Below are 19,238 nucleotides of genomic sequence, written 5' to 3' on the forward strand. Positions count from 1 at the left end.
CGTTTAAGTATATTTGTTGACTGACTCCATTCGCCACTTGCATGTTGTTTGTTTTAAGGGTATCTGTAGCACCGTTCTCAACTGTAACCGTTGAGTTTTCCTGAAACAATCAATAATGACTACAGAACGTGATTTAAAAATTTATATTCAGACGTTTTAGGTTTGAGTTTTAGAGCTCAGTGATCTACTACATATTAAGTAAATTTTAAAACTAAAAAAATAAATAATTAACTTTAGCATTTTTATAACTGCACAGAAGATTGTTTTTGCACTTAATAAATTAGTGCCGTCCATATTTGCAACAATGAATCGATAATGACAACAAGGACAAGTTACCAGTGTAGGTACGTACTTAAGTAAAAACGTTTCAGTGGCAAATACATTTTGAATAAATATTAATTTATTTCTTTAAAGGTACTTTTAATGGTAACGCTGTGATCTTTTAGTTTCATTTTTCAATACTGTTTAATTCTACAGTCAAAGTGGTACTGAATACGATTGAACACTCTGTACGAGTGACAATAATTACAAGGTACCGTCATTTTAAAAAGATCACATGGATATACCTAGTCAGGTCATAAATTCTGTCACATGTTTAATGTAAAATAATTGAAACAAGTTTATTCATTATGTAACCATTCATATACCAAAATGAACATAACAAAACATAGATTCTTATGACACTAAAGTTTATTCAAAATGACCTCCGTGATTTTGAATACAGGCCTTCAATCTGCGCGGCCAGTCGTCTATCGCAGCACGAACGAGGTCCATGTCAATATCGGCGGCTGCCTTAATCAAGAATGTCTTGAGTGACTCCAAATTGGGATGAGGCTTTGAGCACGCCTTTTCCTCCAAGTGTTGCCATATCTTGTGATCTAACGGATTCAAATCTGGACTGGAGGAGGGCCAGTCTTCGTGCCGGATGAAGTCTATTTCACGCGCCGCCAGCCAGTCTTGTGTGTTCTTCGCTCTATGAGCTGGCGCCGAATCTTGTTGGAATACCCAGTGCCTGTTATTGAACATGGTATGAGAAACAGGTTCCACAAAGTTCGTCAGGACTGTATTTTAATACACAACTGCATTCGTTTTTACACCTTTCTCACAAAAATGTACCTCTGTTAAGCCCCAATAAGAAACTCCCAACCATACCATGAGCGAGGATGGAAAATGTCCTCGTTGGACACGCGGAATACGGTTGCTCGCTTCTTCACTACTGTGTGCGTACACTTTATCATTTTGTTTGTTGTAGCTCTCTTCTAAGGTAAAAATTTTTTCATCCGAAAAAAGAATTTCCCGATATTTTTTTCCCGCGTACCGCTTCAACAAAGCGCGGCATCTCTTCAGTCTCAGGTCCATTAGACGAGCATTCAAACGATGTCCTGTTTTTCTTCGATATGCCCGAAGCCCTAAGTCTTCATTTAACACCATTTTCACCGTGGTTCTGCTTAACCCCATCTGAAGGGGCAACAGTTTCTGCTTACGTTTGGGATTTCTTTGAATTCGCGCCTTCACAGCTTTTATCACTGCTCAGAGGTAGGACCTCTTGTGAGTCCACAGAGGTAGGTACCACCACCCTGCCTATTTCTGCCGTGAAGCAGTAATGCGTTTCGGCTTAAAGGGCGGGCCAGCCGTTATAACTATACTGAGACCTTAGAACTTATATCTCAAGGTGGGTGGCGCATTTAAGTTGTAGATGTCTATGGGCTCCAGTAACCACTTAATACCAGGTGAGCTGTGAGCTCGTCCATCCATCTAAGCAATAATAAAAAAAGATAGGTGTCCCAAAACAACTAATTGCCATGCTTCAGGGCCTGCATTCTGAGAGTGGAGGCACGATCAGAATAGATCAAAGCATGTGCAAGTCATTCTATTTCGGAAAAGGGGTACGCCAGGGTTGTATTTTCTCATCCATTCTCTTCAATGCCTACGGTGAATATATCATGCGACAAACTCTCGACCACTGGAGTGGAGGTGTATGCAAGGCGAATGAGATAGTCACGACACTCAGAAATGCGACCCAGGGAGGAGGATATCTTAGAATTACCTAATTTTATTTCTATATTGCATTCCATTCGAATTGCCAAATATTTATCGAACTAACTACAGATTATAAGTATTAATAGCGCGAAGAAAGGATTAGACGAACACGAAATGCTAAAACGTAAAATCAAAGTCGTTAAGCGATGATAATCTTCAAATACAAAAACCATAAAAACCATAAATTGCAATAATCTTTTATAACATTATAAAATAATTAGATTTTACTAAGTCTCAATGCTCTAAAGGAAATATTCTTAACTTTACGACTTTCCCGACATTGTTATTTTTGTTTTTTCCTACCTATGCTGATAGCCTTGAGAGGCTATTTCAGTTTCGCCCTAACTTGTAGGTGAGCTCACGGGGCTGACATTGCTAACACGAACCCTAGCAGAGCCATGATTCCCAGAATCTACTATCCGAAACGGGACCCATTGAAAAGATCTGGCGAGAAACTGAGTGGGTTGTGTCTATGGGTTAATTCACTCGTTCAGCCCTTCGTTGCAAGCGACGGGTTTAGCGGTAGGCAGCGGCTTGGCTCTGCCCCTGGCATTGCTGAAGTCCATGGGCGACGGTAACCACTCACCATCAGGTGGGCCGTAGGCACGTCTGCCTACAAGGGCAATAAAAAAAAAATGCATTTTCAAAGTGGCACAATGATGCCGACTGTAGATACATACTGACTGAGTCAAGCTCTAGATCATCATGGAGATCCACGTTCCTTAGGGACCATAACTACCTATCAATGGTATGGAACAAACTCTCGATAGGAACATTCTTAAATATAATAATGGATATGCTCGTAAGTGTTAATAAACATTACTTTATGATATTTATTTTCTTTTTGTACCTAAACATTTACATCAAATTCTAATAAATTACCAATACATATGATGTACATAATACTTCTTAAGTGTCTAATAATGAGAAAAGTCACTCCTGTGCTTGTTTAAATAGAAAACCTTGAACTCTTGTTATCTCTATAATATATAAAAATGAATTGCTGGTCGTTAGTCTCGCTAAAACTCGAGAACGGCTGGAGCGATTTAGCTAATTTTGGTCTCGAATTATTTGTGGAAGTCCAGAGAAGGTTTAAAAGGTAGAAAAATATGAGAATGCTCGGAATTAAATAAAAAGAACAATTTTCTTTTTTTTAACGATTAAGGCACTACGAAGTCTGCCGGGTCAGCTAGTTTCTAATATAAAAATTGTAATGTGAATCAAACCATATCCAAAAAATTAGCACGTTTGTTTTACTTTTAAAACATTTATTCGATCTACAGTTTCCCACGATTGAGATTCATATTTCGTAATTTTTTTATTAATTTTTTTTGTACCTATTATATTTCCCCATAAGTATTGTTTTACAGATGGGAAAATGTTGCTTGACAATTTTTATATATAACTATACAATAATATGACGTAGATTATTTCCAGGTACGATTTTCAGCATCAACTCATTCGGCATGCCTGCATTAGATCACATCTGAACTTGAAAGACCCTCAAATGCCCCGATTAAAGAGGTTAAATCAGATATGAGCTTCATACGTGTTACGAATCGACGACTGTGCTCGAAGGATGAGGGAACACTTATAGAAATTTAATCATTATCATATATGTAACTAAGTTTATTGTCATATCATACCAACATTTTCATATTTACCAAATCAATTTATTTCAATTTAATTTATTAAAATTATATTCTGTTCTACCTCATAAATGTAATTACATTTACCGCATTACATAGTTCATCTATGTAAGATAATTGTGTATTGGAGTGTCTGTTTGTAATATTGAAATAACCGCTTTTTACTACATACATACACCAAAATAACATTTTTTACAATTTTTGTCTGTCTGTCTGTCTGTTTGTTCCGACTAATCTCTGGAACGGCTGGACCGAATTTGACGGGACTTTCACTAATAGGTAGCTGATGATATAAGAATTAACTTAGGGTACATTTTTTAGACGCGGTCGTGGACTGATTTAATGTACGGTCGGAATGTCATCGAGAGGACAGAGCCTTGCGGGACTCCAGCCGTGAGAGGTCGCGAGGAGGAGCGGGTTCCTTCAACTCGATATTGAAAAGAGCCGTTCGACAAGAAATCCCGTATGATGAGCACGAGACTGTCCGGCACGCCCATGTTGAAAAGTTTGAAAATCAAACTGTTGTGCCTTTGTCGACCGCTTTTGCGACGTCGAAGAAGAGAGCTCCCGTTTAGAGTGGTTTTGGCGGTTAAGCCCTGCGAGAATGTGCTTCGTGAGGTGGTGCACCTGTTGTACACATGAGTGATTTGCGCGGAATCCGAATAGTTCATCGATGAGAATGCCCTTGGATGAGACGAAGTCTCTGGGGTGTTTGTATATATGCGATGGTGGATCAGATTCAGCCAGGCTGATGCCCAGCGTGTGCCAATCCACCACAGTTCTTGTGACGGGAACGGAATCGGGAGCGCGACTGAGCTTCATATCGACGGGACGGTGGTCTGAATCTAACTCTGAAATTACTTCGATCGAACGCTTTTTAGTAATGCTATATCGAGTATATTCGGGCGATGCGCGATATTTAGCGGGTAGTGCACTGCTTAAAACGATCTTATCAGGTGGAAGATAAACGGACGCGATAACGATCGGCGCGTGTCCCGTCAGTGAGATTCGGTATACTGATGCTTCGATGTTAGCGAGTGCGAGGGGATCGAGCGGGACGTAGTGCAGGGCTCTTCTATAGTAAATAACGGTATCACCACCACGAGCAGTGAGCCTGTGTAGTTCGCGATTTTAGGGTCGCGGCGTGCGGGCTTTAGTAGGGTCTCCTGCACTAAAAAAATGGTTACTGGTGGTAGGACCTCTTGTGAGTCCGCGCGGGTGGGTACCACCACCCTGCCTATTTCTGCCGTGAAGCAGTAATGCGTTTCGGTTTGAAGGGTGGGGGAGCCGTTGAGACCTTAGAACTTATATCTCAAGATGGGTGGCGCATTTACGTCGTAGATGTTTATGGGTTCCAGTAACTACTTTACACCAGGTGGGCTGTGAGCTCGTCCTCACATCTAAGCAATAAAAAAAAAAAGTCAATTTGATGGTCACGCAAAAATCACAAACCTGATCTCGTTGATTTGCGAGACCGTATGCGTTAAAAATCCTATCGTAACGGATAGGGAGGGGCTTTATTCTACCCGTTTAGCGTCTACGACAGTGCACTAGTGTGGGAAAATGAAAAGACGTATCTTTCCGGGTACTTTCTAAAAGTCTATCGAATTCTCCGTAAATTCACACCGTTTTACTGAGATTCTATTTAATTTAATCTCATCTCGTTATATCCCTTTACACTTCATTCAATTTCATCCCATAATCAATTTCATTTGAATCTACTGAAATTCATTTTCAAAAAGCAAACTACACAATAATGAAATGAAAACATGTCTAAAAAACAAGAATCCAGGCTATTAAAATTAAATCCAGAGAAGCAATCAGACGTTCATTGTTAGACAAAACAGGTAATCACGGACGTTGAAGTTATAACAAGTTTCTTCAAGGTGACTGCAATTAGTAGGCTAGCGCAGAAAATCAGTGACTACGCTTCAAGAGTGAGTTTTGTAACTATTCTGTGAAAGATATTGCCTACTCTTATGACGTGCAAGTTAATTTTATTCCGAGCTGATTAATTTAGTGAAGTTATGATAATTTTCTATCCAACAATCAGAAAGAAGATCAAGGCATACGAACCGGTATCTTTGAACTACTACTTCGTGCGTTCCTAATATTCTTAGCATTTTAGTATATATTTAACTCTTCTCGTACAGTTGCTATAATTAGATATTTATTAATTAGACGATATTTTGTAAAACTATGACTTAGTACTCAATTCACATTGTCGGGCCTGTGGTCCTATGGTAACCTGTTATTATGGTAGCTATTATTAATTGCGTTTTTATAAAAGAAGCTTTGTAATTTGAATTCAGATTAATTTAAAAATAAAAAATTATAATAGATTTTTAATTAAAATAATAAGTTTTTACATAACATCATGGATTCACGGTACATGTATGGTAAATATGTGTATATATTATTCAAAGTGCTTGGGTTTCATTAAAATTTTTAGTTTATCAACTAAATGTGGGTAGACGTTTTGACAAATTTATATTGGCCTACTAACACACGCATTTTCAAACCAGCTCACGTTTTCCTAGTAAAGAAAATAATAGAATCATCATTTCATCATCATTTCAGCCTATCGCCGTCCACTACTGAACATAGGCCTCTCCAATAGATTTCCAGTGCGACCGGTCCATTGCCACCTGCATCCAACGAGACCCAGCGCTTTTTACTAGGTCGTCGGTCCATCTAGTAGGTGGCCGTCCCACACTGCGCTTGCCAGTACGTGGTCGCCACTCCAGGATCTTTCTGCCTCATCGACCGTCCTCTCTTCGTGCTATGTGGCCGGCCCATTGCCACTTCAGTTCACTTATTCTACGGGCTATGTCAGCAACCTTCGTTCTTCTACGGATCTCCTCATTTCGGATTCGATCACGTAGAGAAATGCCGAGCATAGCCCTCTCCATAGCTCGCTGCGCGACTTTGAGCCTTCTAAAAAGATCCCTAGTGAAGCACCACGTCTCCGAGCCGTAAGTCATCACTGGTAACACACATTGGTTGTACGCCTTTGTCTTAAGGCACTGAGGTATTTTGGACGAGAAGACGTTGTGCAGTTTACCGAACGCTGCCCAGCCGAGTTGGATCCGTCTACTGACCTCTCTCTCAAAGTTGGACCTACCTAATCGGACTGCCTGTCCTAGGTATATATATTCGTCAACAACTTCAAGAGTAGAGCTCCCAACAGTAGCTATGGTGGGTGCAACATGGACATTGTACATGATTTTTGTTTTGTCCATGTTCATTTTAAGACCCACTTGTTGAGAAACCCTACTGAGGTCACCGAGCATACGCCCTAAATCTTCCAGCGACTCTGCCATGACCACGATGTCATCGGCAAACCGAAGATGAGTGATGTATTCGCCGTTAATAATGATGCCAAGTCCTTGCCATTCCAGAAGCTTGAAGGAATCCTCCAGAGCAGTGATAAACAGAATAATTCGTATTTTCTTACTTACTTAGTCCAGTGATCATTTAAGGCTAAGGTCTCTTTTTTCATTCGTCTTTATGTTTTTTAATTCAACGAATTTTCAACATTGAAATTATAGTAGATAAGAAATCGAAGTTAGAATAAAACACGATCCAATAAGAAACCAATCTTACAGTCAGCTCAAACACTCTCCCCATCTCGACTCGCTCCAAATACAGTGCCTTTTTCTTTCAATTTTTCACTAAAACTTTCTTTTTATTTATTTATTTTTTTATTGCTTAGATTGGTGGACGAGCTCACAGCCCACCTGGTGTTAAGTGGTTACTGGAGCCCATAGACATCTACTAACGTAAATGCGCCACCCACCTTGTGCATCCGTTTTATTTTTGGTCTCAAAAAATATGATAATATTTCTGAATTTCGCAAAAAGCTCAAGTGGCTCCCAGTCCGTTTCCGCAGAAATACTAGAATATTGTGCTTCCTATTGAATATCCTATATAATCCTAACTACCCGCAATATTTACGTGATCGCTTTACCTATGCCCGTCCCTCCCTTGCTCCTTGTAGAACACACATTAAAACTCTCCTCAAATGCCCAGTTCATAAAACACATGCTTACGCAAAATCGTTTTCTGTACAAGCAGTTATACTTTGGAATTCCCTCCCTCCAAACATACGAGCGTGCAAAACCATAGCAGCGTTCAAGAAATCTCTTAAAGAACACTATTTATCTTTACCACATTAAATAAAAGTATATGTATGTGTATATATATATTGTTTTGCATCTTGTAATATGTATATATTATTATATGTAATGTTTATTGAATACACTAGGTTTGTGTTCCTAATTCTTCTTTCCTTTTGCGGGCCTACTGGAAGAGATTTCAACATGAAATAAGTAGTGCCCTTGTACTCTGTATCCTTATTGTCATATTTCTTCTAACAGCTGTGTGTACAAATATATTAAATAAATAAAATAAATAAATTTATGCGAACAAAACGTTTTGTATTCTACTAGAAACATTTCAATAACATTGTATAGAAGCCCTTTCCAACTGAATTATTCTTTCATTTCTGAGGATCGTGACTATTTTGATGCCGCTTGATTTATAATAAATATTGAGCGTTAGTGAGTATAAATTTGTAATATTGCAAAAATGCCCCATGGTTGTTTTAAACTAAATTGCAAATCAAAACCTATGTAAACTGTGTTGGCAAAGAAATCTAAACAATGAAACTACAAGAAAATTAAAAACTCCTTTGTGATGTAGGTAGGTAGGTACCTACCTGCTTCTATTAAATTTTACGGGATTATTATGTAGCAAAATACGTACGTCATTACCACTATCAATACATGCTATTAAACATTAATTATCTATAGTTTACTTTTCGTACATTTAAGCCGTGAATAAAATCGCATTGAGCCGGGTTTTGAATAATTTGTATCTACGGCAATTAAATTTAAAATCAGTGTTCAGATCTCCATTGTCTTGTCAAACACGCTGTCTCGGTCTCACTCTTCAAATCGGAACACATTATTGCTTTTCTGCAGAAATAGACAAGATGGTGGTTACGCTCTGTCACATTCCTTGTCGTACTCGTCGATTACGACGAAGAGTTAGATGTGCGAACTAGTCTATAGACACAACCCACTAAGTTTCTCGCTGGATTTTCTCAGTGGGTTGCGATTCTGATCCGTAGGTAGATTCTGCAAAGCACTGTTCTCGCTGGGGCCAGTGCTATAAAACTCTCTCAGGTTGAGCCTGTGAGCTCACATAGATACCAGTCAGTTAGCCTCTTAGGCTACCAGCAAATAGGTAGCGGAAAAACAGTATATTAATCACCAGTGTATTACATTATATCACCTATGTCAGATTTGTAATTATCTGAAAAAAAAAACCTTAAAGTTATTGATCTCGATCTTTCGAAATTTACTTTATAATCTATAAATGAACGACATTTCAAAGTCATTTCGTTGGTCTCGCTATCATCATCTTATCGGATTAATGTGCTTATAATAAGTAGTTAATTGTTAAATACTGCACATTCAGGTTCTTGTTCAGAACAATACCTAATAATTACATTTGAAGGTGAACAAACTGTATTTCTTAGATTTCTTCAATCAGGAATTAACACGGAGCATTCACCTGAAGTAAAAGATTGTTTGAATTGATTATAAGCACGTAAAATTAATTAATATTAATATTACGATTTTGTAACTAGTATAACTGATGAGACCGTGCGCATAGAAATCGCATAAAGCTAAATTCTTTATCTCTTGTAATCATTACTATATAGGGCATTCAAGGGCAATTAGAAATAACCTTGACAGTGTAAACTAGAAAGCAAATTTCGCCCGTACAAGCGAGCGAAATTTTGATCACAAAGATCATGTTAAAGACAACTCAGACACTCTAATATTTGGATATTATTCAAAACTTCACAATTTCATCGATATCAGGGATTTCAGTAAGCAACAAAGTATTTCTACATAATATGGGTGTGTTAAAAGATAGCGATACGGGGACAGTACTGTTATCATTTCCTAATACTAGCACAGCAACGAAAAATATCACCGTTTCAAAGAAAAAAAAAGGTCATTCATGAAAAAGGTCGCATTTGATTCCTATGTACTGGTACCTGATGAAATATTAGATCGCAATATTCTAATGAATGTAAAGCGTGAGAAACTGCATAATTCAACCACTAGGTAATACTTTGATACCTGTCGAAGAGAGCAATGTACTACATTATAACAAACGGAAAACAATTTTAATATTGTGCTGAGTTAAAAATTAATTACGGGTTAACATTTTTGTGAACTCGCAATCTACGTTAGTGAAGGAAGCAAGTGTATACGTTCCACGTGTCGTTGCATCGCATAGGTTCCCAGGCGACATTTGGTATTGAATTAGGTTACACTGCGTGATTCAATTAAACAGAATATTTTATCGCGATAAATTGCTAGGAACTACATATCAGCACTATCGTCTATCTCCAGTTTTCGAGCATCCGTAAAAATATTTCAGTAGGTATAATTTGTATAATAAAATGGATTTATTAAAAACTTTCCAATGCATATATATATATATGAGCCCTGTTTATATTATTTAAAACTGAGTAAATTACAAATTCAAATTTATGATACAAATCGATATTATGTATATTTCCTTGAGCTATGTTAATTTTGGCAGTCGGACATACAACGGGTTTTCGGCCTGATAACGTAGTTCATCGCACAACGAACCAACTCGCCTCTCGCATACAAACTCTATCATGACGATATTGTGAGGAAAATAATAATCGCACTCAGATGTTTTCGATTATGACAGTTATCAAATATCGTTATACGTTATCACACTATTTGGGTTGTATTTTCCGTAAAATCAATTGCTAGATTAAATATAAATTAAATTGAAAATATTGTATTACAAAAACGACTCTAAGAATTAATGACATAGAGCATATATAAAATCATACAATGACAGGGAAACTAGTATCTGGAAAAATCGAAATACCTACCTAATAATAATAAGTAACAAACTTATGTACTTACACTATTTTTATTACTTTTTTCAAGCATCGTAATTTACTAAAATACTCAGGAACTCGAGTAATTTCATAAGCACACTTTGGATTCCACGAATTTGACATTCACGTTAAACTAAAATCACAAGTTTGTGAGAAACGTCACTATCAGCAGTTCGCGTGGCTTGACCCCGCGTAGGTCGAAGCTAGACAGACTGTTATTATGGATTACTGCGACCGCGACGACGCGAGTGATGCGGCCAACTGGCGTCTTGCCCCGGCCCGCTACCACGCACAACTCAAGTGTAAAGTTCATTTTACTATTTGCGAAGACTTTACAAACATTTCGTTTTTGGCGCCTTCAGCCTGGTTCGAAGTTTAACACAATTTTGAAACAACAAAATTGAAGACAGTCATTGGGAGATTATCTTCCGTCGTTTTTGTGTGGACATAATATTATGTATATTTTAATAAAGAATTACATACCGTATTGTTTTTGTGTTCCTGTACCGCGTCCATGTCTGTTCAGTGCTTAGTGTCACTCAACTATCACAAAGCACACGTGCTCGCAAGCGGCCGTGGTTGACTGAATGCTCGCACTGACGAATACGTACCGTACACCTTTTTTCTTCTCTGTATGATAACAGCTTGGGCTTTAGCTAATCGGTTTTCGCTGCGTTTTTTTGCTCGCTTTTATTTTTACATAATAAATACGATCTAATCCATTTAATCTTTTGATTATCACGAGATAAGTTTATACGAGTGCCTTCTCCCCTTGTAAGTTCTTAATACTTACTTTAAATAATTATCTTAACACGATTTGATAAAATTTAAATTTAATCATACTTTACATATGCAGATACATATAATATTACATTACATTACAGAAATGACATATTTATTACATTTTTAATTCAATGGACAATAAATTACGACGAACCTAGCTATTATGTCCATTTGCAATGATTAAAACACCTGAAACACACACCTTATAAGTTTTTGAAATAGCAAAAGTAAGACAAACACAATATCGGATAACGCGTGGGGTCATCAGGGGGGTTGAGTCGGTGGCTATGCGGGCGAGTTGCCAGTTGACACTAAAATGTTGTACGTTTTACATTACAGGCTAGAAAAATCAATTTATTAAAACGACAAAGACCTATTCATGCTTAGCAAAGGAGATGAATATTGTTTCTACTATTTTTCTTAACTAACCTTGCACGCGACTTTCTGCGTGTAGACATTCGTTCGAAAACTAGTGGCAGTAAATTAAATCTGAAATCTGGAATTTAATACTAAATACGGTTGTGTTTGCGTTCCCCTTGTGGATTTTAGTTCCACTCGTATGTCGTGTCGTCTTTCATTGTGTTTGAATATTGATGGAGTCTTCGAGGCATAGGTTCGACAAAACTGAGTTAGAAATGACTGAATCTAGTCAAAATTTCTGCAAAATCACCTGAAGTTTCACGAGCTATTTTTGTTGTTTTCAAGTAATTTATTAATTCATGCACTAACCATGCACACATCAAGGATTCGGTTAATATGAGGATCGGAACCCTAAAATAGAAAAACACCTAATCTGGCGTATATTTTCTTTCATAATAAAATTGTACAATAGCCTCAACCCACTACAATCTAATCTCTCTTTAATGTAAAAAATAACATTTCTCGGCATTGAAACGTGTTTATTATAATTTTAAATACAAGTAAATCTTCAGACTAGATGATTATACTTCGTTGCCTTTCACAAAATTCCATCTTTTTAACATTTATTTATTGGTTCGATGGGTGGACGAGAGGTCACGGCCCACCTGGTCTTAAGAGGTTACCGGAGTACAACGGTTGCCCCACCCTTTAGACTAAAACGTGTTACTTCTTCACGGCAGAAGAAAGGGAGGGTGGTGGCGCCTACCCGTGCGGGCTCACAAGATGTCCTACGGCAGTAAATATATTTCCCGAGAACTACGACATATCCTTCTTTAAGCGAGACTTATGAAGAGTACTAGCAGTAGATAGAACGGCTTGGCTCTGCCCTTGCCATTGCTGACGTCTATGGGCGGCGGTAACCCCTCACCACCAGGTGGCCGTATGATTGTCTGCGTAAAAGGGCAATAAAAATTATAATTTTACGGACTTGATTACACGATGTTATTCTATCATCGTGGAAGTCAATCATGGACAGTTGTTTTAAGGCACGTATTTCATAAGTAAAACGGGTACCTACCTGCCTGGGGGATTCGAACATTATTGCATTAGGTACTTGATACGAATGCAGCGCGCCTTATCCTTTACGAGTTTTAATTACTTAATGTTACTAATTATTTGGTGTTAATCAACTCCGAACTCCGACAGCCGCTAATATCAAGTAGTACGGCCTACTTACTAACCAGACCATTTATGTTTAAAAAACATTACCCCTTATTATTTTCATATAGCAATTTGCATAGAGCGTTTTTTTTTTATTTTAATTAAAAATAGAAAAAAATGATATATTTGTACTTCTACTTATGATAACGTTTTTAATGAGGGAATGAAATTTTTTATATATCATTGTCATTCAACCGTTTTTATTCAAATAAACTTATGCTCTAATTAACGGCTGTCAGGCGAGCTATACACACGGATCGATAACACAGCTCTGCTTAATTGTGTTGGGAAAGAATCGTATGTTCTAGTTATGGTATAGGGTGGCATAGCAAACGTAAGATTTCTGAAAAATATCTTATGACTTGAGCCGTGAGCTTCCTCGTTCATATATTTATGTATATACATAAGTATATGTACTTCCATTACTTAATAACATACAGGTACATAAATGTGTAAATATAGAATATTTAACCTTTCTCCTCCGCTTTTTTCTTTGTTTTTTGTGGAGATGCCATGAACGACATTTAGTGTTCACAATTTTATGTATAATATTTAAAAATAGTCTCTTTTTTGTTTTCAAAATGACTATATCAAAAAAAAAAATGAAAAAAAAAAAAATTTTTGGATTTCAATGATCATGATCGAATTTTGATCATTGGTAAAAAATATACAGACGAACCACAAAGTGATCTTATCTTTTTTCTGTACTTTGCGCCTGGTCAAAAATTTGTACTTTATCGACATGTTTAACCTCGGCTAAACTGGGTGTAACTGGGTCGCGACTTCTAAACACCAGATATAGCTTAAGTACGTTTGCGTACATGCAGAAGATGGTGTCAGAATTTCAAAAATTTGGATATCGGGGACTGTGTTACGATCTCTGAATTTATAAACTGCATCGCTTAATGTAAGTTACGAAAGTCTCTGCAGATTCTCTGAGGAATTAGCCGAGATTAAATTAATCTATTCACATGAAACTACATCAAATATATTCTCCAATAAACTATAGTATGAGATTATTTCTTCCACATAATCGGTCTTTCATCAAAATAGATATCTTGGGGAGAGATAAAATGTTTCTTAAACTATTAAGCATTTATTTTTAGTAACGAAGCATCACCTTTTTAGTGCAATATATTATTATGTGAAAACAGGTTATTATATCCTTCTACAATATATTTCGTAATCTAACCATTTCATCCAATGCAACACCATCACAGTCCCACACCTCCTGTCAAATCAAGTTCTTCTATCTGATGATAGTTTCTGTGACTACTGGGGTTTTAACGTGAAATTAATTTTAGATTCCGGAAAAGGAATCTGCTAGAATATCCAAAGAAGACAGCAGGCGCTGCGATGCATAGTAAGTGGCACAACTGTCTTTTAATTGTCCGTACTGTCGTTAATACTGAAGAACCTGATCACGATAATGGGAAAATTTTATTAATTTACTCTATTGCCATCGATTCTCGATAACTATACGAATTTAAATTAAATCCAAAGCTTTAAACTGAGTGAAAGTCACTTTCAAAGATACATATGTACACACCAAGCACATAAAAACTCGTTAAAATAATACCTCTCTGTGGGGTTTGTACAACAGTATAGTAGCATCACTCTGAACCCTTTAGGAAGCTTTAGGTATTGAAGATTTGAAAGTAAATTCAATGTAAATTACAATAAAGTAAAATAAGTCGCAGCCCAAGTACTCAGCTTGGTACTCGACTTCTTTGGATACTCGAGATTGTACTCAATTTCTGGCTATCCGAGTTGAGTTCTTTCTTAGTATTGTAGCTTGCAAGTGCAGTATACAAATACATGAAAATTTCTAAAAGGTATTCAAATTCATTTAATTCGACACATTGCTAGTAAATCAATCAATCGAAATGATTTGAATAATATTTGCAAAGATGCATAAAATTACACACTGAATGGTTCTGGTGAAAAGGAACGTATAGTCGGCCATGTTTTCGACAACAACATCACGTCGCAACGTAAACGTCAACTTGACCATTCATTTACAATTTTTCGATATAAATATAGTTCTTTCTTGTGAAATTAATTAGTTTTAGCATTTTAAAATATAACTTAATGAGAATATGAACCGTACTGAGGGTTTAGTGCAACGAAGAAATGTTATAAAGGAGAGTAACACAGACGGACAGAAAGAAAATCACGACAACGATGATAAGAAAAATGATAAAAATTATGATGACGGAGATTCCAAGGAAACTAAATTGACATTAATGGAAGAAGTGTTACTGTTAGGGTTAAAGGATAAAGAGGTGAATATTTACATGACTAACTGATCTGATAAATACAATGGCATTCCAGCAGTCTAAAGATCGTGACATGCTCATCTTCTACCGTTTCAGGGTTATACATCATTTTGGAATGACTGCATATCCAGTGGTCTAAGAGGATGCATTCTAATTGAACTGGGCTTAAGAGGACGACTTGAACTGGAGCGAGCTGGAATGCGTAGGAAAGGCTTGTTGTCTAGAAAAGTGATTGTAAAGTCAGGTAGGTGACTACTGCTCAAGTTTAATTAACAAACCCATATATCTGTTTTAAAAGTGACGATAAAATTTTGAATATTCTAAAGTACTCATTAACAACTGATCAACACTGAAGCTAAAGGTACTATTAATGCTAAATTGATTAAAGCTATATTTTCTCACATAGAATATCCTTTTTGTTCCAGAAAATGCATTTCTTTAACCTAGTATAAATATAGTAAAAAAGTTGACAATTTAATTTTCTTTCATCCAAATTACAAATATTGAAATTTGAAAATTGTCTGAAAAATTAATCACTACATCCTAAGTTTTGTTTACATAATATATTTTCTAGAAATTAAAATTTATAAGCTATAAGACTTAGACTAAATAGCAACCACATAACATCAAATGAGCCATAAGGATGTTGAGTAGTCCTCAATGTTTAAAAAAAAATTGTAATCTTTCACACTTACACAACCTCAAAACCATCTATTATTCTTAGTATATGGTGAGCAGATAATGATGAACTAACAGGGGATTTTTTGTGACAGACGAAAATAAACAATCTTACTAATTATTTAAAAAAACAAGCTATCAATAATTAACTATAAAAGAACTAAAGTATCAGCTTGAATTGAAATTAATTTTGATAACATTTAAAAAATACATTAGCAAACATTATTTTATTGATAAAATATTTTCGTAGAAATAGTCAATATTTAATTTTCTTTTATATTTAGAAGCAAATTATTTAAAAATAATAATAATAATTAATAATAATAATTTATTTATTAACCTTGATACATTTACACATAATAATTTATAATGGTTCTTGAAACTTGTTGTGCAAGATACTCTAAAGCAATTTCAAATTCTAATAAGCAAACAAAATTAATTATTTCACTATCAACAAGCTCTTCTTAAATTACATTGTAACAAAATAAAATAAAAACATTTTAGATACTTTAACCGGTGATGTTCTGCTAGATGAAGCTCTGAAACATATGAAAGATACTGACCCTCCAGAAACAGTACAAAGCTGGATTGAATATCTGAGTGGTATGTAAATATTTATGATTTCAAATGTTACAGTTGTGCAACAAATATGACATTTACCAAGAGCTTAGAGTTTATGTGTTGTGAAAATTAAGTTATGCAATTTTATCAGGAATTGTAACTTTGTGTTTTGGAGGGCAATAGATCCAATTTCACAGTTTTTGAGAATTGGAAATAAGTATGTTATAATCTTGAGAAAAAACTATGGTTTATGTTAGTCAATATTTCTAAGAGATTTTAGCTCTAGGCAGGTTTAGAAACTTGGCAGTAGATTTTAGTATAATACCAATAAGTGGTTAAATTAAATGTTGAATAGATTAAAACTCCTAAAAATTATTCAAAATAAAACAATAAATCTTTTTAAATAGAATAACAGATTTAATTTTATTTTACAACAAATTGGCTTGGCGCAATTGCTTTCCAAGGCAAGGATATTTACTAGGGTTTGCCTACTGATCAAAATTCAAGCATAATTTCTGGCACCTTAACATCTCTTCTGCCAGAAGCTGGAATGGCACCTTAGGCTACCAGCGAATAGGTGGGGAAAAGTGTTTAAATTCTTATATATTACATTTATTTGCTTTATTATCAATAGCCACCTCATAAAAGAAATTATACTTCACTGTTTGGCCGTGGCCTATTTATATGAAAATATATGGAAATGAGTTTTAAAGATGTAGATGGACAATATTTTTAGGTGAAACATGGAATCCAATGAAACTGAAATACCAGTTAAAGAACGTACGCGAAAGATTGGCTAAAAATCTGGTTGAGAAAGGGGTTTTAACAACAGAAAAACAAAATTTTCTTTTATTTGACATGACGACACACCCTCTCACAGATAATGTCGTTAAGTGCCGTTTAGTTAAAAAGGTAAGTCAAATAATAATGTTTTGATATTTAGTTATTTAAAACCCTTTATTATTAAAACCAGCTACTTCAATACACACCTGCCAATTAACAACAGTAAAGCTGATTGTTTATAAATAATTTGCAATAATAATGTCGTTACCATTAAGGTATGATTTATGAATGCAAACAAACATGCTATTAATATAATATGAATATGTAAAGAATTTATTTTCATGCTTAAATAAAAAACCTGAATATGTTAACTAAGTACACTGTAACTTAGTACATATTATAATTATCAAGGATTACGAGAGTTTTGTTAATATTAACACATAATGCTTAAATCATGGTTTTTAACTTGGAACACTGAGAATTAGCCCATAAATGTAGTATTCGTACATGAATATTAAAAAATGATGCATTTAATTACATATTTGTATTGGTGGTAATGTTCATTGAAAACCCGCTCGGGCAGATACTAATATGATCCTGCCTATTTCTGCCGCAATCCATTGATGCATTACAGTTTTGAAGCATCGTATAGGTTAGGCAACGGCTTGGCTCTGCCCCTGGCATTGGTGAAGTCCATGGGCGACGGTAACCACTCACCATCAGGTGGGTCGTATGCTCGTCTGCCTACATGGGCAATAAAAAAAACAATAAAAATGGTATAGCCGTGTTATACTACAATGATTGAGGCTTCGACATCTCGTCACGGTGTGTGGCAACATTCAAATTGTCATATCTATGGGCTACAGTACAAATTCACATTACAACTGGTTCCGCATCAACGCAATTAACAAATATTGTTTTTAGGTTCAAGAAGCAGCACTACGTCGTTCAATTACTGACGTAGCACATGCAGATAAAAGATCTTTAGCGTTATTGATGTTGGCACACTCAGCTGATGTGCTAGAGAATGCCTTCGCGCCCTTATCCGATGAAGACTACGAGTTGGCGACGCGGCGCGTGCGAGCCCTGCTTGATCTAGATTTCGAAGCGGAAGCCATGAGGCCCGATGCTTGTGAAATTATGTGGGCAGTGTTTGCGGCCTTCACTAAATAGTTGTAATACGTTATCGTCAATGGCGATTCTTAGAAAATTTAACTATAAAATATGGTTTATATTTATCTGTTCATAAGCCCAATATATTATGATGACAAACACTATCGGAGTTAATTCAAACTGGAATGGCCGTCGTCGGTACATAATATGGATCGTTGTACGAAAACCCAGAAGAACAAGTTTAATGCCATACATTTTACTGTCGTGAAAAATCTTGGTAAAACTTTGTAAAATTTGTACAAACCAGACTGTAAATAAGAATATGTAACCAGTATTAAATTATTCCATTTGGTGCATTTTTATTGTTTTATTTGTACTATCAAAATTATAGGAAAATCAAAGTTAACGAAAATTGTTTTTTAAGCTAACTTAGTCTTATATGTATTTTAAAAAATCAAGAAACAAAAACTAGTAAAAGTGTTTGTCGAATTTCAAAATTGCATAGCCTTTTACGGAAAATTCTATTTTAAAAAAGATTTTCAGTTAAAATCCAAGACGATATATGTTTGTCGTGTTTGTTTGAAAGGCACAAAAAGGTATGTTGTGTTTAAGAGGTATTGTAAATTAAATGATAGATTAAAATAATTATTGAATTGTATAACCATGTACAGTGTGGCTTATCGTAACTTTCAAAGTTAGATGTGTGTATTATTATTGGCTTTTAAGGCGAAACTTTCTGATTGAGTTCACTCCAAAAAATGAAAACAGAAAGAAGTCATTTTCGTCAGTCAATTTGTTATGATTGGC

At 35.8% G+C, this 19,238-nt stretch overlaps 2 protein-coding genes across 6 annotated transcripts in view; one reads left to right on the plus strand and one right to left on the minus strand.

The window, feature by feature from the left end:
• LOC733062 (very long-chain-fatty-acid--CoA ligase bubblegum) overlaps positions 1-11,720 on the minus strand; it is a 36,232-nt gene extending 24,512 nt beyond the window's left edge. For 2 of the 5 annotated variants that reach the window (XM_004930113.5, XM_021350687.3), the window contains exons 1-2: positions 10,679-11,136; positions 1-100 (exon numbers count right to left, since the gene is read on the minus strand). In XM_004930113.5, the coding sequence (XP_004930170.1) occupies positions 1-100; positions 10,679-10,705 (127 nt within the window). In that variant the 5' untranslated portion in view covers positions 10,706-11,136. Of the gene's footprint in view, positions 101-352; positions 387-10,678 lie in introns of those variants that run through there. The other 3 variants (XM_004930112.5, XM_021350686.3, XM_021350688.3) reach the window with 3 other exon arrangements.
• A 3,074-nt stretch (positions 11,721-14,794) lies between these two features.
• Positions 14,795-18,787, plus strand: LOC101743324 (Golgi phosphoprotein 3 homolog sauron). The gene is made up of 5 exons (XM_004930108.5): positions 14,795-15,302; positions 15,393-15,540; positions 16,479-16,577; positions 17,272-17,447; positions 18,243-18,787. Exons 1-5 carry the CDS (start codon positions 15,117-15,119, stop codon positions 18,489-18,491), a joined length of 858 nt encoding a protein of 285 aa, XP_004930165.1. The 5' UTR covers positions 14,795-15,116; the 3' UTR covers positions 18,492-18,787.
• The last annotated feature ends 451 nt before the right edge of the window (positions 18,788-19,238 follow it).

Source organism: Bombyx mori, chromosome 5 (assembly GCF_030269925.1).
Source record: "Bombyx mori chromosome 5, ASM3026992v2".
Lineage (NCBI taxonomy): Eukaryota > Metazoa > Arthropoda > Insecta > Lepidoptera > Bombycidae > Bombyx > Bombyx mori.

Bases quoted from the DNA above. Each gene is read 5' to 3' on its own strand.
- LOC101743324 (XM_004930108.5), top strand. From the start codon at position 15,117: ATGAACCGTACTGAGGGTTTAGTGCAACGAAGAAATGTTATAAAGGAG. The intron at 15,303-15,392 runs GTGAATATTTAC...CTACCGTTTCAG, and splicing joins TAGGGTTAAAGGATAAAGAG to GGTTATACATCATTTTGGAA. The intron at 15,541-16,478 runs GTAGGTGACTAC...AAAACATTTTAG, and splicing joins AAAAGTGATTGTAAAGTCAG to ATACTTTAACCGGTGATGTT.